Source organism: Rhinolophus sinicus, chromosome 14, assembly GCF_057876585.1.
Source record: "Rhinolophus sinicus isolate RSI-liver-muscle chromosome 14, RSI-T2T, whole genome shotgun sequence".
Taxonomy (NCBI): domain Eukaryota; kingdom Metazoa; phylum Chordata; class Mammalia; order Chiroptera; family Rhinolophidae; genus Rhinolophus; species Rhinolophus sinicus.
In genome coordinates, this window is record NC_142514.1 from 181,804,231 (window position 1) to 181,822,928 (window position 18,698).

Consider the following 18,698-nt stretch of genomic DNA (forward strand, 5'->3'; position numbering starts at 1 on the left):
AAAGGCCAGCCTGTTTTCCCCTGTGCAAGCTGGGATGAGTGCCGTGCCCCCTTGCCAGGCTCTGGTGAGGGTCCGGGTCGACTATGGGGTGGAAGTGGCTGTGTGAAAAGTGTCTCGCTGCAAAGCGGTGTAACAGCCATGTTCGCGGGACAGAGCGACGGCAGCTGCTCCATAAACCTCACTGAAAGTCAGCCTCGGGGCCGCCAGCTTACCCGGTGGACAAGCGCGCCTTACAGCGCAACGAAAAGACTCGGCCTCAGTGGGCGGGCCCGAGGCGTCAAAAGCCAATGAGCTACGGGCAGGGCCCTCATCGCACTTTCCGGCTGGGTGGGCGTGGCCTGAGTTTCTAAGCCAATGAGAATGTGCGGGTGGATCTGAGTCGGCGTAGGAAATGGTGGCAACCGCGGGGTCCGTGAGTGAGCGGGGGCGGGGCTTGGTGTGGCTCCTCCTTTGCCCGCCACCCCCAGCTCCCAGAGTGGGGCAGGGGGTCTCCGGGCCGGGGCCTGGGTGTCCAGACACAGACGCCAGTGTGAAGAAGGGCCTGGGTCAGGGGTAGGACAGGTCTAAGACACTGGGGTCTGGTCTTGAGCAAGGAGGCCCCACCTGCCCCTCGGTCCCCTGGGCCTGCTTCAATTTTCCTCCGCAAGTAAATGGTCCCTTCGCTCTGCCCCCGGAGTGCTTGAAGTTTGGTCCCAATGCATTCTTTGTGGCCTTTCACCAGCTGCCCGCCTGCCGCCATGCTGCCCCTGCGCCTATGCCGGCTGTGGCCCCGCAGCCCTCCCACCCGGCTCTTCGCAGAGGCCACCCGGCAGCGGTGAGTTCGGTCTTTGGGGGCCCGGTGTCGGCCCTGTAGTTCAGCGGGTTTTTGTTGAGGGCCTGCACAGCTCTAGGCCCTGCCCTAGGTACGAGGTAGTTGTGATCTCTCTATTCTGTGTCAGGTGCCTTACAGGCTTGTCTCAGGTAAACTTCACCTTCACTGCTGAGGACAGGATCAGAGATGAAGGGACAGCCACCAAGGTTATACAGTGAGTTAAGTGGCAAACCTGGAGTTTGAGCCCAAGCCAAACCCAGTGCGTTTTCCACAACTCCTGTGGTTGTCCAACATCACTGTGCATAACTCACGGGGTGGCGTGGCCCTTACAAAAATGCAGATTCCTGGGCCCTGCTCTGGAGCTTCTGAGCTGCAGCTATGAGGTGGGACTCAGGAATCTGTTTTTTTAAACAAGCTTTTTAGGTGTTTCTGACACAAGGAATCTGATGAGGACTACACTTTGAGATGTTCTGACCTGCACCATTCCCAAAACACTCCGAAAGGAGGGCTGATTTGGAGATAGATCTCCCTTGGTACCTGCCTCAGTCCCCTCAGCTACTGGTTGCTGAGTTGAAGGGTGTAGCCCAGGGGGGCTAGGAAGGGTAGGGGAGGGGTATCCTCTGTTTCCTTAGTGCCTGCAAGTTCCAGCCTCTCTCCACAGGTCTGGCCCCAGTAACTACTATGAACTGTTGGGGGTGCATCCTGGTGCCAGCCCTGAACAAATTAAACGAGCTTTCTTCTCCAAGTCCAAAGAGGTACCAGTGGTCCTAGGAAGGGAAGTGGGAGGGGAAGTCTGAGCCAGACGGGATGCACTCCAAATTCCCAGGAATGGAGCTGAGTGGTTCACTCTAGCTGGTGCCACATTCCGTCAGCACGCATATGGAGGGGGAGGACCCCAAGAGCAGATGTCTGGCCTGGCCGGAGGAAAGCCAGGGGTGTGCTGTCTGATGGGCTGGGCTTGGTTCTCTTGACCTGTCTGCTCTTGAGAAAGCATGGACCAGCGCAACAGTGAGAGCCAAGAAGCCACCCCTTCAGAGGGGTGGCTGGCCCGAGGGTGAGGGTCGTTGCCCAGACAGGGCCTCTGGGAATGATTTGAGCCCTTGTGGGTGGACATTATCAAGATGGGTCCTGGGAAGAGACATGGGAAAGGAGATGAGGGGAGTCCTGCCCCACCCCAGCTGCACCCTGACCGGGACCCTGGGAACCCGGCCCTGCACAGCCGCTTTGTGGAGCTGAGTGAAGCGTATCAAGTGCTTAGCCGGGAACAGAGTCGCCGCAACTACGACCACCAGCTCCGCTGGGCAACTCCCCCAAAGTCTCCAGGAACCACAGCCCATCCCAGGTCTGCTCATCAAACACACAGGTACTGTATCTTGCTGCTGGCTTGCCCCCCACCAAGTCTTTTAGGGAGCTTCATCCCCACACTGTCCCTTCTCCCTCCCAGCAGCTCCTGGACAGACCCCAATGCACAATACTGGGCCCAGTTTCATGGCGTGAGGCCTCAGGGACCAGAATCGAGGCAGCAGCAGCACAGACACAACCAGCGGGTGATGGGGTACTGCCTCCTGATCATGCTGGCAGGCATGGGCCTGCACTATGCTGCCTTCAGGTGCATCCCTGCTGGGGGGAAAGGGCAGGGGGGTAAAGCCCAGTGTGGTCAGCCAGCCATCCCACCACCCCTGTCGCCTGCATTTGTGTCTCTCCAGCTAAGAATTGCATGAAATACATCTCCAGAGCATTTTCTCACTTAGCAAAGACAGCCCTGCACTAAGGGCTAATGTCATTTTCAGGTTTTTTTTTAATAATTTGAAAGTAAATCTTTGGTGCTGGCTGCCATGGAGTGGCAGAGCCAACCAAAATCATGCAAAAGAAAGAAATGCATTGTAACAAGGCCTCACCAGCAACTGTCTTCACTTGTTTGGCAGCCAACTGTCACCCCGCCCCTCTCTCATGCATGTCATAACAGAGGTTCTACAGCAAAGATACTTAAAGGCAGTCAGTGCAATGCCCACTGCTAGCAGCCTGCCTAGTTCAGTGATGGAGTTGTGTGTACAACCCTTTCAAATCTGCGAGGACCACCCTGATGTTCAGTGCTGTTGTCACTACTATCAGCAGGACAGCTGGGGATTTGGGTCGCCATTGGACCCTCGACAAGCCTGGCCTCTATGTGTCCCTCTCCCCGCCTAGCACAGGCAGTTAGGCTGAGGTCCTTGCAGATGTAAAGCTGTGAGACCCTAGAGTAGGGTGCAGGGGGCGAGACTTGGGGGACAGCAGGGTTTGGGGGACCCAGGGTTAATTGTAACCCCCATGCAGGAAGCTGGAGCAGATGCATCGTAGCTTCATGGATGAAAAGGATCGGATCATCACAGCCATCTACAATGACACACGGGCCCGGGCCAGGTCTGTCCCAGCTCTACCCTGCCCTGTCTTCACTGCCCCGGCACCACCCTCCAGGATCCCTGTCCCAGCCACCCCGGTGCTCTCTCCTGCAGGGCCAACAGAGCCAGGCTCCAGCAGGAGCAACAGCAGAGGCAGCAGCTGCAGCCACCACCCGGGCCTCCCCCAGGCCCAGGGATAGTGCCCCCAGGCACCAGCCCGTGAGCAGCTCACCTGGATGGGGCCTGCTGATGGGGCCGGAACTCTCCACTCCCCAAATTGCATGCAATAAAGTGGTTCTCTGCGCTCGTGTCCGCCTCCCTCCTTCAGTCCCAGCACCCCCTTACCCCCCTCCCCCCAACCCCCGGCCTCCCCGTGGGACAGCGCCCCGCCCTCCGGGTTCTGGCGGCGGCGACCCAGGAGCCCGGCCCCCTGGGCGGTGCGTCCCCTTTCCCCTGCTGCGGAGGGAGGGGGTGTGTGGAGGGGGCGGGCCCGCCGGCGGCCTCGCCCCCCCCCCCGGCCCCCGCCCCGCCTCTGCCCCACGGCCCGGTGGGGAGCGCGTGTCTGGGTCACATGAGCCGCCCGCCCGCCAGCCCGGGCCCGGCCCCCTGCCGCCCCCGCCGTCCCCGCTGCCTCCACCGCCCGCCGCTCGCCGCCGCCGCCACCGGCCGCCCGGCTCCTCCGGCCGCCGCCGCTGCGCTGCGCTGCCTGCGCCCAGGGCTCGGGAGGGGGCCGCGGAGAAGCCGCCCCCCGCGCCCGGCCCCCGACCGCCGCGCCCGGGCCCGCGCCATGGGGCTCTGGCTGCCACCGCCCCCGGCGCCGCCGGGCTAGGGCGATGCGGGCGCCCCCGGCGCGCGGCCCCCGCGGGCACCATGAGCCCCCTGCTCCGCCGCCTGCTGCTCGCCGCGCTCCTGCAGCTGGCCCCCGCCCAGGTACGTGCGTCCCCGACATCCCGCCCGCCTGCCGTGCCCTCTCTCAAGGTTGGCGGAAGTGGGGAGGCGCTGAGAGGCCTCCGCGGAGGGGATCTGCGGGTCGGACCGCGGACGGTGGTGTTGCAGGAGTCCGAGCAGGGCATCCCCCGGGAGATGTCCCTCCCCACTGGCCCGCCAACCCAGTCCCGGGGCCACTCCCCCGCCCCACCCCATCCCTTGGGCGCAGCCAGGGGCGGAGCCTCCTGAGTACCCGAAGGACCTAGTTCGGCTCCCACTGTGCCCCTTTCTGACCTGTGGCCACTGGAACAAGCCTGGTCCCCAGGCTTAGAGATTCCATGCCGCCAATAGAGCGCAGCTGGAGGGTCGTGGCCAGGGACAGGTCCCTGGTGGCCAGGAGAGGACAGGTAAAGCTAGAGTGGACCCAGAAATAGAGCAATCTGGAAAAATGTCAGAGAGGAGTTGAAACCTGACTGCAAGGGTAGACAGAGCCTTGGGAATAGTGACAGGGTTAGCCCTAACTAGAGTGCACCTTGGGTCCAGCTCTCTTCTCTCCTACAGGTTCCTGTCTCCCAGCCTGATGTCCCTGGCCACCAGAAGAAAGGTAATAGTAACAATAACTTCTCTAGCCAGCACTGAGAAGGTTTGTTGTGTGTCCATCATCTTGTGTAACCACAACTGCTCTGTAAGATGCAAACTCTTAACACGTTGCGTACAGATCACGAGAATCTTCACGAGGGATTTAAACCCCGCCGTACACAACGTGTTAATAATCTGCCCATTTCACAGAAGTGGAAATTGAGGCAGTGGGGTTCCTGGGTTCTGGATGAAGAGGGTAGGGGAAGGCAGGATGGGAGGGCAGAAGGTGGGGCTAGTGGAGGGTGGCTGTGACACAGGAACTAAGGCAAACAGCTGCTGGGCACAGGGGTAGGGGAGCCAGGGAACTGCTGCAGGACACCCAGTGGGGACTTAACCCTTATACATGTGTCCCCAGTGGTGTCATGGATAGATGTGTATGCTCGTGCCACCTGCCAGCCGCGAGAGGTGGTGGTGCCCTTGACTGTGGAGCTCATGGGCACCGTAGCCAAGCAACTGGTGCCCAGCTGTGTAACTGTGCAGCGCTGCGGTGGCTGCTGCCCTGACGACGGCCTAGAGTGCGTGCCTACTGGGCAGCACCAAGTCCGAATGCAGGTACTGGGGCAAGTCGTGCATGCCTGGCTGGGGTGGACGGATGCTGGCGCTCTGGGGGCTGAGGGGGTGATGGCCAGGGCTCTGGCTGGTGGGCGAGCTGTCCTCCGTCCAGCCCATGGAGTGTCCCCTTCTCTTCCCCTCTCTCTCTCTCTCTCTCTCTCATTGTCTCTCTCCATTCTTCCGAGCACAGATCCTTATGATCCGGTACCCAAGCAGTCAGCTGGGGGAAATGTCCCTGGAAGAACACAGCCAGTGTGAATGCAGGTGCCAGCCAGGCCCCACGTCTGAGCTCGCAGAGACCAGGCTTTGGGGGTGCTGGGCATGGTGGGACACCGCAGTGGGGACCAGGATTTTGAGGGTGGAGCCGGAGTAGGCCTGGGATCTGGGGCAACAAAGTAGGATGTTGGGCTTTCCTGATCCTCCTCCTCTTTGTCTCTGTCGGTCTCTCTTACTTTTCAGACCAAAAAAAAAGGAGAGTGCTGTGAAGCCGGACAGGTGAGTCTCTTGGCCTCCTGCTGAGGTGGGGTTGGAGACCCGGCCCAGTGCCCAGGATGTAAGCTGTGGGTGGGGTGGGGGCTGTATGAGTGTGTCAGGTGTGGTCCCCTCCCCTTTGTCCTCCCACTTGTGCCCCCCTCTGCATTTTTCCTTTGCTCTCCAGTCTGTATGCTCTGACCTGACCTCAGCTCCTTCCCGGGAAGACTTACTTCCCGCCCCAGACATGTTGCTTCTCCTCCTAGGGCTGCCACTCCCCACCACCGTCCCCAGCCCCGCTCTGTTCCGGGCTGGGACTCTTCCCCCGGAGCACCCTCCCCAGCTGACATCACTCATCCCACTCCAGCCCCAGGCCCCTCTGCCCACGCTGCACCCAGCGCCGCCAGCGCCCTGACCCCAGGACCTGCCGCTGCCGCTGCAGACGCCGCAGCTTCCTCCGTTGCCAAGGGCGGGGCTTAGAGCTCAACCCAGACACCTGCAGGTGAGCAGTTGTGGGATGGCAGTTGTTTGGGAAGGCAGCAAGTCCTGGAGCATGTCCAGGGTGAGTCTACCAGTGGGAGAAGAGCCAGGGTAGGGGAAACTGTTGAATGTGTTGAACAAATATTTACCAAGTGTCTGCGGGCACTGGGATCGGCATAAACAAGGTGCACATTCTATCAAATGCGGAAGTCAGACACAGGGACACATGATGCTGGCAGAGGCTATTGAGGCCTATGGTACAGGGCACTTGACATCGTCTTTACGAGGTCAGAGATGTCCTGGAGGAGGTGACATGTGCCTGGAGTAGAAACAAGAGAGACAACTTTCCAATTTGTAAAGCTCTGGGCCTTCCGAGAAGCCCCTGTGGTAGACATTTGTCCTACCTTGTGGGCTCTGAGAGGCTAGGGGACATAGTGTAACCCTGTCCACTGTTATCCAAGGGCTTCTCACCACCCCTCCCTTCCACAGCGAGGCCTTGGGTGCATCACGTGGGCCAGTTGGGGCTTCCCAGGAGTATTAGGAGAGAATGGGGTTCACAGAAGGTAACAAGGGGGTGAGTCCAGAGGAGCAGGTGCTGAGCTGTGGCAGCATAACCAGACCCCCTTCCTCCTCCCCTCCTTAGGTGCCGGAAGCTGCGAAGGTGACACATTGCTTTTCAGACTCAGCAGGTCCACTTGCCTCATAGGCCACACCCCAGAGGGGGACTAGAGGGCAGCCTGGCGAGAGCATCCCAGCCCCTCAAGACCTCAGCCCAGGCGGAAGCTGCTCCAGGACCTGGGCTTCTCAGGGCTTTCTGGCCATCCCTTGTCTCTGCAAGGCTGCCATCCAACAGGGTGGGCAGAGTTGGATGAGGAGACTTGCAGGCAGCAAGAAGGGTCGCATACCAACTTGGGAGAGAACGGGGTCCTGTCTCATTGTTTAACCACCCTGTGCGATTGAGCATCTTACGACTGGCCCCTCCCTCCCCTCACTAAGAAGACCCTGATCCTCTGCAAATAATGGGAGTTGGGCCTCGGTGTGACAACTGTGACCCCCCAACCCTGATAAAAGAGATGGAAGGAGCTGTCCCTGCCTGTGTCCCTGTTTGTCATTGTCCAGGCTGGCTGATTTAGGCATGAATGTCTGCATCACACTGCCTCCTAGACCCAGAGCTTCTTACTCCATTCGTTGTGTAGATGCAGGGAAATGAGGCCCAAGGTCTCACATCAGGTCAGACAGAGCCAGAATCATGTATTCTTCACATTCATGTTAATGTCAGCCCCTGGGGAGTTGCTGTCCTCCTGCTTATCACAAGGGTTTCTTTCTGGAAGGCGATGGCCTGTTATGGCTGGTGAGCTTAAGACCAGGACCCAGATCTGCTAGACTTTGGGTGTCACTGCCCTCTCTTTCTGAGCCTCAGGTTTCCACATGTGCACATGGAGGGAACAGATGATTGCTGTAGTCTGGGCCCTTGGGCTTCAGGCAAGTTTGAGTGTGTTTTCACATAATAGAAAAGAACCCGTCTTCCCTGCTGGATAGCACTCTGCGTTTGCTGCTTTTCCTCCCTGTAGCTTAACTCTAAAGCCATGCACCTGGCCTGTCTCCACGCCCATCTCCCTGAATGAGAAGAACCAAAGGTCTGTGGCTGGGTGGGCTTGGTTTGGGAGACAGGCTCCCCTCACCCCAGCCACACAGCCTTCTCCACCTTCACCTCCCTTTTACCCTGGGTGCCCCTCATCAGCTCCTGCTTGGGACCCTCCTGACCTTTGACCCAGCCCAAGCTCAGTGCCCAGCCTTCTGCCTGCAGACACCCGTGCCCCTAGGGCTGAGTGGTGGGGGGTGTTCCATAGGCCAGCTCTGGACACAATGGCTTTGCCCTGCCGAGGCAGGATACTCAGGGACAGAGGTTAACCCAAAGCAGCCAACCTCATGGAGGCTTCTGCAGTGTTAGATTAGAAGATGTGGTAGTGATCTTGCTAGGCCCAAGGCCAAAGTGGGGTTAAACAAGAAGAGAGAATTCCTGAGTGATTAATATTTTCATATCATGACAACCATACTATCAGTGAAAATGCCATAGCCCGATTAGTGAGACAGATGAGGGTTAGGGACCTAGGGCTACCATCTTCCACATAGACCCACTGGAAATGCGCGATGCTTCATATGCCCCTCCTTGCTCAGTCCTCAATTCTGAGGTCAGTGCTGTGACTATCTTCCTTTTTCAATTGAGGAAATAGTCTCAGAAAGGCTGACTGACCTGGGGATTTGACCAAATCAGCTGTCTCCCTAACACAACTCAGGTTTAACTAACTCCCAATGGCAGGTTCATTACTTCAATTGACATGTTTACTGGGCCCTGCTGCGTGCTGGGGCGCCTCAAAGTAAGTCTGGTTGGGGACCTGGCCCAGCCAGGCCAACCATTAGTCTGACTCAGTGGTCTGTGTGCGGCAAGTAAAGGTAGGCCTGGATGCTGGGGGAGAGAAAAGGGAAGAGCTTTCGCTGTGGGCCAGGGCCCGGTGGTGCACATCACCGCCGCAATCCTACGGGGACCCTGCAAGGTGGGTGTTATCAAGTCCGCGTTACGGGGACGCCATATCCTACCAGGAGAAGGAACTTACACTAGGTCACAGAGCCAATCAATGAGAGGCAGACCCTGAATTCAAACTCGTCTCACTCTGAAGCCCTGGCTCTTTCCATAGCAACTCAGGGTTGTGGATCCTGAAAACAGCGGGGGCAAACAGAAGCGCTGGGGGGGTGACATAAAATGGCGTCTCAAGACCCCCTCCGCGCCCGCCTGACCTTAATTTCACCTCAACCGGAAGTGCCTTCGGCCCTTTCGGAAGTCACTTTCACCTAACCTTACCGACCACCGCTCTACAGGAAGTGACGGAAGTCACGTGGTGTCGCCGGGGCGGAGCTAGAGAAGAAGCTGCCCCAGCGGGCGTGTGGCCGCGGCTTTTGCACCGTCCAATAAGGGCGGGCGGCGTGGCCCGGCCTGGTAGCGACGATGACGCGCCTGCGCAGAGGCTGCAGCACGACTGGGTTGACTCCGGGGGCGCGGTGAGGAGGTGAGCGGGGGCCACAGCCCGGGCTGGGGGGAGCCGGGGTGTAAGGGGGCAGGCTGGATCAGGCCGGGGCGCCGGGTGTCAACCAGGTATAGGTTACGAGGAAATTGGGGGTTGGGGTCGGAGCTGTCTGGGGATGCCGCAGGGGGAGGGTTCTCATGCCGCACGGGGCGGAGCCCCGGGACTTGGGGCGGGACGTGGAATAGACACGGGTGGGACCTCTGAGCTGGTACCAGTGGAAGGCGGGGCTCTAGGGCTGGAGGCGGAGCTTGGACTGGTGGGGGACGGAGTCTGGTCCTTGGAGGAGGAGCTGGAACAGGCGGAAGGCGGAGCCTCGGATTTGGAGACCAAAGGGGACGGGGCGCAGGCGCTGGGGGCGGGTTTTCAGCCGGTGAGTGGCGTGGGTACAGTTCAGGAAAAGAGGTCTAGTTCTATCGAGGGTGGGGCTTCAGGGCCAGGGGCGGAACTACGCCCTCTAAAGGGTGGGGCCAAGGAACCAAGCGCAGGGGTAGGCCCAGGTAATGGCCCGGGGCGTCCACGCGGGGGCGGTCTCCGTGGTGGCCGGGCCTGGGGACGTGGTAGGCCGAGAACTCCCCCAGGAGAGGTGGTGTGGGTGGAGCGGGCTCGGCGGCCACCGGACACGGGGCCAGTCTGGGTGCCCCGCAGACCCCCGAGGGCTCAGAGCTGGGGCGGCGCCCCCGGCGGAGGCACAGGGTCAGCCTGGGGGGTATCCCCAGAGGACCGGAGCTCCCCGGAGCCACCCAGCGGCGATGTGTGGGTGCCTCGAGGCCGGCCCCCTGCAGCGGCTGCAGAGGTGTGGGTGTGCTGGGCGGGAGGCAACTGGGTGTGGCGTGAGTGGGATCGCCGGGTCGGGGCAACTGCTGTGCAGTCAGATAGGGTCTGGACTTTGCGTAAAGGGACGGGTGGGAATTGAACGAAGCTGGGGACCAGTAGAGAAGGAAGGGCCGGGGGTGAGCAAATGGGCGGGGCCCTGGCTGCTGTGGCCTCCCCTGACCCTCTCCCCTCGCTGCTGGGGTCCTCGGGCCAGCCCCCTTCTCACTGGACTGGTAAGTGTAGCCGCGGAGCCCGGGGGTGGGGGGCGGTGACCTGGGACAAGGGGATTCCCCAGGGGCAGGCAAGGTATGGTGAGGGTGGAATCCTCCCGCTCCCTGCTGGTATTCCATGCCCTTCCCACCCTCCCGGTCGATTGGTCGGTCGGGGTCTGTCCCCGCAGAGACATGAGGCTGAACTGGGTCCTGACAGTACTGTCCATCTGCCTGAGCGCCCTGGCCACGGCCGCGGGGGCCGAGGGCAAAAGGAAGCTGCAGATCGGGGTCAAGAAGAGAGTAGATCACTGTCCCATCAAATCGCGCAAGGGGGACGTCCTGCACATGCACTACACGGTGGGTGAGGGAGGCGGAGCTTTGGGATGTGGGTGGGGCTTCTGGGGACCAGAAAGAACTTGGGAGCCAGTTTCCTCTGCCAACAAGGTGGGTGACCTTGGGCAAGTTCCCTCTTCCCTCTATGCCAGTTTCCATCATTCGACCCTGCTCTTCACTATTCCCCAGGTTGACACCAGCAAGCAGTTACAATATACTGTGAGCTGCCTAAGGCTCTGTCCCCTTCTAGGACAATGGTCACCAATGTTGTGGGGGGCCAGCTTGATGAGGAGAACAGCTGGGGTGGCTATCAAAGTGGACCCTCCTCCTCACTGGCCTTCTCATGGTCCCACAGGGGAAGCTGGAAGATGGGACGGAGTTTGACAGCAGCCTGCCCCAGAACCAGCCCTTTGTCTTCTCCCTGGGCACGGGCCAGGTCATCAAGGGCTGGGACCAGGGGCTGCTGGGGTGAGTCAAGGGGCCATAGCTGTGGTCCAGGAGGTGAACTGTGGGAGGCAAGCCCCAGGGATGGGGTGGGGGGCAGGGAGCCTGAGTGCTGCCATGTGCTGAACATGTGTTGTCCTGCAGGATGTGTGAGGGGGAAAAGCGGAAGCTGGTGATCCCGTCAGAGCTGGGTAAGAGGTCCTTCCTGAGCCAGGATAGGGTTCAGGGTGTATGTCTGGGGAAGGGTGAAGGCTGGTTCAGCCTCTGCATTTGTCTCCCCCCATTCATTCATTACAGTTCATACCTCTTCCAAGTCTGGAAGTGTCCAGCAATGAGGACAGGACAAGACCCTTAGGGCATTCAGCTCTGATACCCACCCTCTGCCTGGCCTTTCACAGTCCATTCCCATTCATTATACCATCTCAATTTCTGGCCTCATTTAAGATGGGCAGAGGCCTGGCTTTGGCCTGGATGTCTGCAGAACCTGTTTGCCTAGCCACAGCTCACTTTCTTTGCATCTTGACAGGGTATGGAGAGCGGGGAGCCCCGCCAAAGATTCCAGGTAATATACCTTTTTGCCCCCTATCTCCTACACCCATCCCATCTCCCTGTGGCCCTCGTTCTCATTCTGACCCCACTTCTCCCCTGCAGGTGGTGCAACCCTGGTGTTCGAGGTGGAACTGCTCAAAATCGAGCGACGTTCAGAACTGTAGCCAAGCTGGGGAGGGGCAGCGGAGAGGCCATCAGGGACCAGACTGTTTAAAAAAAACAAAACAAAAAACTTAAAGCTCATGATGTGAGCCTGTGTTTGCTTGTGGGCCCCGAGAGACTTAGAAACCATAGTCCCAGCCACCCCTCTGTTTCGGCTTTAGAGCTTTGGGTTCTAGGCTCAATAGCCTGGGGGTCAAGATGGCCAGTCCCTGGGTGGCATGGTGGCCTGTGCCCAGAGGGAAAAAAATGTTCTTGCCTGCCAACAGCAACCCGGCCTCCCCCCCCACCCCAGTTCCCCAGCCACTTCCAGCTCCTGGTCTGGGGAGCCAGCATTGGGCTATCACCATGGCTACATGGCCCTCAGGAAGGCCTGTGGTCACCTGGGAAGAAGCTGAGCTGGTAGCAGTTGTAGAGCAGTGTGTCCCCCCTAAAAGAGATCAGCCAAGCCTGTTAGCTGCACCAAAGGCATATCCTAGCTTTATTAAAGGGCCCGCGCCGCAGAGTCAATATAAAAACACAAAAAGTCCCATCAGTTTAATAACAATAAAAAACCCCAAAAATGGAAAACAGGGGGCAGGGAAGAGGCCCCTGGGCCAGGGGTATGGGGAGCCCTGCTCATGGCACCAGGCCTGGCAGCAGGGTCCCCTGGTATTGCTGTTGCTACGAGGTCAGGGGGCAGCGATTGTCCTGTGGGAGCCACCGTTCACCTGGGTTGAGGACCCTTACTTCTTCTGGGGTGTGCTCAGCTTCTGCATGCCCCGGATCTTGTCCAGCAGGCCAGAGATGAAGGCCTGGACAGGAGGGAGGACATTAGGGAGACCAGATCCCAAGATGACAGGAGCCTAGGCTTTTATTCCTCCCTCTGGGGAAACCACTTACTTACCTCAGTGGGTTTGTAACAGTCAACCAGCAGCTCCTAGTGGGACATGGGGGAAGTATAATTGTGAGCTCTCAGGAACCGGGGCCTTGAGTTCACCCATACCCACTTCCAAGGGACTGGGGCCACCCTGAGGCAGAGGAGATGCCATAGCTAGGCAAGTTACCATTAGCCCCATTTGATGGAGGCAGACTCTGAGGCCCAGCCTCACAAAGCTGGCTGACTCAGACCAAAGAAGGCAGGGCTCCTGTGTCTCGCTTCCCCAAGGGGCAGTGCCTCCAGGCAGATCTCTACTCCCAGCTCCCCTGACCTGACCCTGCTGCCCTCCAACCCCTCTCTCACCTTGACCCTGGCAGCCCGGGTATCATCACTCTCCATGTCCAGGAGTTCATCCACATCGATCTCCAGCTCTGGGATCTCCTCTTCCTGGGGTGGGGATGGGGGAGGAGGGAGAGACAAGGGCCTGAGTTGGGAGAGAGGGTGTGAGAGGGGCTTGCTGGCTGAGGCCCATGCCCTACTGCAGGACGAGCCAGCCCTCTGACCAGCAGACAGCGGCAGCTGCTCCAAGGAACAAAACAGATCAGGCTCCTGCCAAGGCAAACTGCCCGATGGTGGGGGGGAGCTTCCTGTCTCTGCCAGTTGGGCACCCTGGGTGCCAGACAGGGCCAGACAGAGCTGGGGACCCTGGGCTGGGAACCCTGCAGATGTGTCTCCCCAACTTCCGGGCCCCCCACTTCAACCGGAGCAGGTGGGGCCAGCTGTCCCAGCTCATCACAACCCCTTCCCCTCCCCCAAACACCTGTCACAGCTTCCTGGGAGTGAGGAGGAAATGAAGGGTGAGGGGTCAGTGGGAAGGACCCAAGCCTGGTAAAGGGGAAACAAAGAGCCCATGCTTTGCTGAGGGAGGGGTGCCCTCCATACCCCCCCAGGAAGCGCCTATCTAGTTTAGAGCCAGCTGCATTCCAGGGCTGGGCTAGGGTAGGCAGCATAGGGCAAGCCCACTCCTCCACCCTGCCCCCCGGGGACTGAGTCACCATTTGAGTAAGGAAGGAGTCATGGGGTGGAGAACCAGAACCCAGAGAGCAGGCTAGCCTGTCCCCATGCCAAGATGGAGCTCCAGGCTAGCCCATTAGAATAACTCAGACACTTTATGGTCCCCCCACCAACTAGGCTAGCGTCTTTTAACCAGTCTAGGTTAGCAGGCACTAAGTAGACCTCCTTCCACTGCCAGCCCAGGCTATCCCCACGCCTCCTGCCCAAAGCCCAGGCTACTCTTTGAGGCTTCTAGAGGACCCCAGGCTTGACCAGGGTGGGGGCATGAGGGAAGCAGCGGAGAAAACGGGGGTGACTGAAGTCAGACAAGAAAGCGTATATTGGGGACGAGGAATAGATAGGAGGGGAAAGCGCGGAAGCGGAGCGCCCATTGACTCGAGGTGACAAGCGGGCTCAAGATGGGTTTCCCAGGCGGCCTGACTCGGAACCGACTTTAGAGTGTCGGAGCAGGGTGGAGGACACACCTGACAGTCGTAGAGGCGAGTGAGCTGCTCCAGGATCCACTCCTCCAGGTTGAGGCGCTTCCGTAGCTCCTTGCGGTCGTACTTGACCGTGACCTTCCCTTGGCGCCTCACTGGGCCCTCGTCGTCCGCGCCTCCCGGGCCCTCACCTGCAGCCCCAGGGGGACTCTGAAAGTAGACGCGGGGCCCTGGGCCACCACTGCCCGGCCCGGGTGCCGGGGCTGCCAACGCCGCGCCCCCCGCGGGGCCGCTGTCCGCCATGGCGGCCGCCGGGGCCACGTGCGCGCGTCCGGCCCCTCCCTGCGCCGCCGCCTCCGGGACGCCCGCCGGCTGGCTGCGGGCCGCTGGCTCGGATTAGCTGGTGGGCTCGGCTCCGCGCGGCTCCGCGGCAAGGGCGGCGGCGGGGGCGCCCGGGGGCAGCTGCAGCATGCGGAGCCCCCGGGCCAGACTTGGCCGCGCCCCGCCCCCTACCCACCGATCCGCCCGCCCTTTGTCCCCCGCGGCCGCCGCCCGAGCCGCCGCCGCCGAAGCCGCTTTCTCTGTCTCGCTGGCTTCCCCCGCCCCCCGACCACACCCCCTTAAAGGGCCAGTCTTCTGCAGTCTCCTCACCCCCACCCCGCCCCCGAGAAGGGACTAGGGAAGGATCTTCTCTTCAGGGGTTTGGGCCTGGCTGTCCTCTATCCCTATTAACTTTCCTGCCCCAAACTCAGATGTTCTAAGCGCTGGGTACCAGGATTTGCTCTTTCGCTGGAACCCTAGTATTCTGTCATCACTGAAGCAAAAACGGGACGTCTGGAAAGGGAGGGGAGTGGGCACTGTGTGCAAGGTGGGTGTCCGGCGAGGAAATATGGGAGCCCCTGACGTCTGGGTCCTTCGGCCCTTGGCCAGCGGGGGACGAGCAGGCTTCTCCGCACGGACCGACACGTGGACCGGGGTCCCAAGTGTGGAGGAGTGGAAAAAGCGAGCAGGAGTTGCCCACCTCCCCTGACGCCCTACTCTGAGGGATCCCGCGCCCCCCATGGTGGAGGCCCAGAATCGGGATGAGCAGAACCGGCCGGGCGGCCTGAAGGGCCAGACCCAAGGCAGCCACCGCCCACCTGCCAAGGTGGCGGCGGTGAACGGAATTATGGGAAATGTAGTTCGCAGGATCCCGCCCCACATGGCCGCCCCTCCCCCGCAGCAGAGCCGGGACCGGGAAGCCAGAACTTGTTTGGGGCGCCCCCTCGTAGGGCTGGCCGCCACGGGACACGGCCCTCCGCACCCCGCAACGTCTGTGTGTACAAACGAGGAAGCTCAGGCATAAGGAGCTGGGAAGTGGGGGAGCCGGAACTCATGACAATAAAGACAATAATAACTGACCCATAATAAGCGTTCCTGGAGACTGTTTTACACAATCGGTTCCAGCTTGAAGGCACCTCACTCACTCTCCCGCAGATCCTGGCCCTGAGGCTCCTTCTGTCCTTCAGCTCTGACAGGCGCAGTACCTGCCCCACCTCTCTTAAGCAGACTGCATCTCATTCCCCCAACCTCATTTGATTTTCTGTATCTCTGAATACGCTTTCTCATTCATTCGTTCATTGTCTGTCTCCCACTTCTAGTCTGTGAGCTCCATGGTGCAGAGACCTGTCTTGCCTTTGTTTATTGCTGATGCTGTGGTTGAGTGGGCCTGCTCCTGCTTCAAACCCACATGTATCTAGCAAATTACCTGGTTCTTGCTGAACTCTCAGCCCTTATGTGAGATTCAGTAATAGGTGCTCGATAACTATTGGTTTGAACAAATGACTGCATGAAAGAATGAATGGCTTCATTTGAGCCTCTATTTCCTCCTGAGGTTGTGGTGAAGATTAAATAGGAAAATGCATGGAATGTTCAATGACTGTACCACAGAAGTTCATTAAGTCACACAGCTAGATCGAGATGCAGTTCAGCTTGTGAACCCAGGCCCCTGAAACAAGTCTCTATTCATCCCCCTACCTCCCCTTAGATACCACCCAATAAAGTTGTGCTGCTCCTCTGGGATACTTCCACAGATGGCATGCTCACCCGCTGAAGTGCCAAGCAGAGTCTCAGGGTTTGAGAGGCAGTAAGTGATTCTGTCTCAGCCCTTCACAGACACCCTCTCTCTGGATGCCAGAAAAGCCCTCTGCAGCACGTGGGGTTCAGAGAGAGGTTGAGACTAGCCCAGGGTCACAGAGCTGGTGCTGTAGCCGAACTCAAACCCAGGACTTTAGGCTTACCCTGTAATTGGGGCAAAGAGACAGCAAGGCAGAGGCTGCTAGCAAAGGTGAGGGGAGGTGCAGAGGGGGGTCGAGGTGGGCTTCTTGCTGCGGGGCCTGAGTTGGACGCAGGCTCTCCAGGCTTAGCCTGGGGTAGGTAGAGTGAGCTAATGCTTCTGCCCTCCTCAGCCTTCTTCCTGGTCTTAGCCTCCTTTCACCCAGCCTGGGGGGCTAGGGAAGGGCTGACCTTTGTCTTGTAGATTAGAGAGGACTCACCCTTTCCACCAGGGGCCTCTGGCTCTAAGCCTGGCCTGTTGGGAAGAGAAATTTACCCAAGTCCAAATTACCCACCACACCCCACCTCACCCCACCAGGGCTTATCTGCTCTTTCAGAACCGGAGCATTGAATAGGGACTTGGAAGTGCTCATGGTTAAGAGGGGGGATATACCATAGCTTGCTGTGGGAGTGAGGCCTACAGGTACCAGCCCCAGCTCTGCCCCCCAGATGCTGTGACCCAGAATGTTAATCTTCCTGTCCCATATCCCCTCAGGGCTGGTGTGAAGGCCTGCTGCCATGTCAAAAGTTAAGGGGGGTACCCCCTGGGGATTCTCTGGGCAGAATAGGGAGGAACCTGGATGCTCTTTCTGTCTCTCCCTCTCTCTACCTCCTATGCTCCCCCCAGAGCACTCCCAGATTCCTGGGGCTGACTCTGTGGTCCATGCAGTCCCTTCCCATGGCCACCCACCTTGAGAAGAATTAGTGCAGAAGGCCATGCTGGCCTGCAGCCTCTTGGAGGCTGGGCTGCCCTGTACAGAACTTGGAGTGCAAGAACTGGGTTCACATCCTGGCTCTGCCCAGTAGGGTACGAAGCCTCAGGCAAGTCACTTACCTGCCTTTAGTCTCTTCAAGGGGGCTGATTCTATAGACCTCCAGTGGTTGGAGATCTAGAGCTCAGTGCTCCATGCCCACATCCCAGCCCTTGACTTCCTGCCTGAACACCCCCTCTCCCCCACTGGAGTGCTGCGCTGCCAGGGCTGCTCCTCATCCTTCCAGCTGGGGTCCTCTCCAGCCCCACTCCTACTAGGGTCCCAGCCCCGCCTCCACCAGAGCACAGCTAAGGCTGTTTTCAGCACCTCCTTGAAGCACAGACCCTGGGGAGGGTCCTGTGGGCCATGACCGCTCCCTTAATCAAGGGTAGAGGCCGGAAAGGCGGCCTTCCTTCCACCATTACTGCTTGCTGAGAAACCCTATTACCATTACCAAGCCAGGAAAAAAGTGTCCGAGGAGGAAGGAGCCCTTTAATGAGGGCTGCTCTGGCCTCCGGAGACATGAGGTGGGGGGAGAGGCTCAGGCTCAGGCCCAGGAAAAAGTCTCCCATCCTGTTTTTGAAAGAGCTGCTGCCCAGTGCTTTTATGAAGTACACCTGTCCAAGGCCTAGGGCCCACAGCTCAGACCCTGGCTCCCCTGCCCTTTCCTCCTTCCTCCCTGATGCCACCACAGCCTGTTAGCCCCTCCTTAGATATCCAGCTGCCTGTAGCCAGGGTTGTCTGGTATCCAGTTGCTTATTTCATCCTCTGACAACCTCCAGCTTCTGGACAAGGTGACTGAGGCACACAGAGACTAGGTTCTATGGGAGCAGAGGCCAATCTCCACCCTTCATGGCTCTACCCAATGAGACCTGGTGGTCCCTGGGTCTCAGGGGTATGGACTCAGCTGATCTGCCGAGAGACCAGGAAGACAAGTCCTGTTCCCTTTCTTTTTCTCCTCAAGGGCAAGGAGCTAAGGCAGGACGAGGTGGCCTTCAAGTCAGAAGACTGAAATCCTCCTGTGAAGCTGTGTGACCTTGGGCAAGTCCCTTCCCCTCTCTGGGCCTCAAGTGGAGATAATAATCACACCCCACAGGGCCTGGGCCAAAGACAAAGAGAGAGATTCCTTAGGTTAGAGTTGGTGTTCAACATAGTGGGGATTTTGAGGACTGTCAGTACCAGACTGGGCTCCCCTTGGGGGTCTGAGAGCCTGGGGCAAAGAGGCCTGCAGGGCCAGCTCCTCCTTGACTGATCTCTCCTCCCCCAGAACCAGCTCCCTCTCTTTCTGGGTTTCTAGGTGACTTGACTGGCCCCTCTGGATGAGTTCTACTTTAAACTTGCTGCTGCTACTGCCTCTGTATTGGGGGGGGCTCCCACAGGGGCCCCCAGGCAGGAGCCCCCCCGGCCAAGCCCTGCGGGAGGGGCTGTAG

At 59.4% G+C, this 18,698-nt stretch overlaps 5 protein-coding genes across 25 annotated transcripts; 4 read left to right on the forward strand and 1 right to left on the reverse strand.

The window, feature by feature from the left end:
* Nucleotides 1-210: 210 nt before the first annotated feature.
* DNAJC4 (DnaJ heat shock protein family (Hsp40) member C4) lies at nucleotides 211-3,492 on the forward strand. 15 transcript variants are annotated; one of them, XM_019717882.3, is made up of 8 exons: nucleotides 211-412; nucleotides 722-814; nucleotides 939-960; nucleotides 1,473-1,566; nucleotides 2,031-2,174; nucleotides 2,256-2,420; nucleotides 3,125-3,211; nucleotides 3,304-3,492. In XM_019717882.3, exons 1-8 carry the CDS (start codon nucleotides 392-394, stop codon nucleotides 3,410-3,412), a joined length of 735 nt encoding a protein of 244 aa, XP_019573441.2. In that variant the 5' UTR covers nucleotides 211-391; the 3' UTR covers nucleotides 3,413-3,492. The 15 variants fall into 15 exon arrangements, with proteins under 15 accessions (XP_019573441.2, XP_019573445.1, XP_074192645.1 ...); XM_019717886.3 differs by having other exon boundaries at nucleotides 214-408; XM_074336544.2 differs by having other exon boundaries at nucleotides 219-412; nucleotides 939-1,025; nucleotides 1,990-2,174.
* A 258-nt stretch (nucleotides 3,493-3,750) lies between these two features.
* On the forward strand, nucleotides 3,751-7,346 carry VEGFB (vascular endothelial growth factor B). 4 transcript variants are annotated; one of them, XM_019717901.3, is made up of 7 exons: nucleotides 3,751-4,119; nucleotides 4,678-4,720; nucleotides 5,111-5,307; nucleotides 5,498-5,571; nucleotides 5,767-5,802; nucleotides 6,146-6,280; nucleotides 6,902-7,346. In XM_019717901.3, exons 1-7 carry the CDS (start codon nucleotides 4,060-4,062, stop codon nucleotides 6,921-6,923), a joined length of 567 nt encoding a protein of 188 aa, XP_019573460.1. In that variant the 5' UTR covers nucleotides 3,751-4,059; the 3' UTR covers nucleotides 6,924-7,346. The 4 variants fall into 4 exon arrangements, with proteins under 4 accessions (XP_019573460.1, XP_019573458.1, XP_019573459.2 ...); XM_019717899.3 differs by having other exon boundaries at nucleotides 3,756-4,119; nucleotides 6,045-6,280; XM_019717900.3 differs by lacking the exon at nucleotides 3,751-4,119 and adding an exon at nucleotides 4,185-4,523.
* Nucleotides 7,347-9,118: 1,772 nt separating this feature from the next.
* Nucleotides 9,119-11,935, forward strand: FKBP2 (FKBP prolyl isomerase 2). Of its 4 annotated transcripts, XM_019717904.2 has the most exons (7): nucleotides 9,203-9,323; nucleotides 10,369-10,387; nucleotides 10,555-10,723; nucleotides 11,055-11,167; nucleotides 11,288-11,334; nucleotides 11,670-11,705; nucleotides 11,795-11,935. In XM_019717904.2, the coding sequence occupies exons 3-7, from the start codon at nucleotides 10,559-10,561 to the stop codon at nucleotides 11,854-11,856; spliced, it is 423 nt and encodes a 140-aa protein (XP_019573463.1). In that variant the 5' UTR covers nucleotides 9,203-9,323; nucleotides 10,369-10,387; nucleotides 10,555-10,558; the 3' UTR covers nucleotides 11,857-11,935. The 4 variants fall into 4 exon arrangements, with proteins under 4 accessions (XP_019573466.1, XP_019573463.1, XP_019573464.1 ...); XM_019717907.3 differs by lacking the exon at nucleotides 10,369-10,387 and having other exon boundaries at nucleotides 9,119-9,323; XM_019717905.3 differs by lacking the exons at nucleotides 9,203-9,323; nucleotides 10,369-10,387 and adding an exon at nucleotides 9,728-9,838.
* Nucleotides 9,429-10,255, forward strand: LOC148755984 (uncharacterized). Its single transcript, XM_088789663.1, has one exon. The coding sequence runs from the start codon at nucleotides 9,457-9,459 to the stop codon at nucleotides 10,252-10,254; it is 798 nt and encodes a 265-aa protein (XP_088645789.1). The 5' UTR covers nucleotides 9,429-9,456; the 3' UTR covers nucleotide 10,255.
* A 438-nt stretch (nucleotides 11,936-12,373) lies between the features above and the next one.
* PPP1R14B (protein phosphatase 1 regulatory inhibitor subunit 14B) lies at nucleotides 12,374-14,742 on the reverse strand. Its single transcript, XM_019717841.3, has 4 exons — nucleotides 14,249-14,742; nucleotides 13,074-13,157; nucleotides 12,738-12,770; nucleotides 12,374-12,645 (listed from the first exon to the last, which is right to left on the reverse strand). Exons 1-4 carry the CDS (start codon nucleotides 14,504-14,506, stop codon nucleotides 12,577-12,579), a joined length of 444 nt encoding a protein of 147 aa, XP_019573400.3. The 5' UTR covers nucleotides 14,507-14,742; the 3' UTR covers nucleotides 12,374-12,576.
* Nucleotides 14,743-18,698: the final 3,956 nt, after the last annotated feature.

Excerpts from the sequence above, each read along its gene's own strand:
- DNAJC4 (XM_088789659.1), top strand. The coding sequence starts at position 696 with ATGCATTCTTTGTGGCCTTTCACCAGCTGCCCGCCTGCCGCCATGCTG. Across the intron at positions 815-938 it reads GCAGAGGCCACCCGGCAGCG|GTGCCTTACAGGCTTGTCTC; the intron begins GTGAGTTCGGTC and ends ATTCTGTGTCAG. Across the intron at positions 2,175-2,255 it reads TCTGCTCATCAAACACACAG|CAGCTCCTGGACAGACCCCA; the intron begins GTACTGTATCTT and ends TCTCCCTCCCAG.
- VEGFB (XM_019717898.3), top strand. The coding sequence starts at position 4,455 with ATGCCGCCAATAGAGCGCAGCTGGAGGGTCGTGGCCAGGGACAGGTCC. Across the intron at positions 4,721-5,110 it reads CCCTGGCCACCAGAAGAAAG|TGGTGTCATGGATAGATGTG; the intron begins GTAATAGTAACA and ends ATGTGTCCCCAG. Across the intron at positions 5,308-5,497 it reads AGCACCAAGTCCGAATGCAG|ATCCTTATGATCCGGTACCC; the intron begins GTACTGGGGCAA and ends TTCCGAGCACAG.
- LOC148755984 (XM_088789663.1), top strand. The coding sequence starts at position 9,457 with ATGCCGCAGGGGGAGGGTTCTCATGCCGCACGGGGCGGAGCCCCGGGA.
- FKBP2 (XM_019717907.3), top strand. The coding sequence starts at position 10,559 with ATGAGGCTGAACTGGGTCCTGACAGTACTGTCCATCTGCCTGAGCGCC. Across the intron at positions 10,724-11,054 it reads TCCTGCACATGCACTACACG|GGGAAGCTGGAAGATGGGAC; the intron begins GTGGGTGAGGGA and ends ATGGTCCCACAG. Across the intron at positions 11,168-11,287 it reads TGGGACCAGGGGCTGCTGGG|GATGTGTGAGGGGGAAAAGC; the intron begins GTGAGTCAAGGG and ends GTTGTCCTGCAG.
- PPP1R14B (XM_019717841.3), bottom strand. The coding sequence starts at position 14,506 with ATGGCGGACAGCGGCCCCGCGGGGGGCGCGGCGTTGGCAGCCCCGGCA. Across the intron at positions 12,771-13,073 it reads CCCGGGCTGCCAGGGTCAAG|GAGCTGCTGGTTGACTGTTA; the intron begins GTGAGAGAGGGG and ends ATGTCCCACTAG. Across the intron at positions 12,646-12,737 it reads ACTGTTACAAACCCACTGAG|GCCTTCATCTCTGGCCTGCT; the intron begins GTAAGTAAGTGG and ends CCTCCTGTCCAG.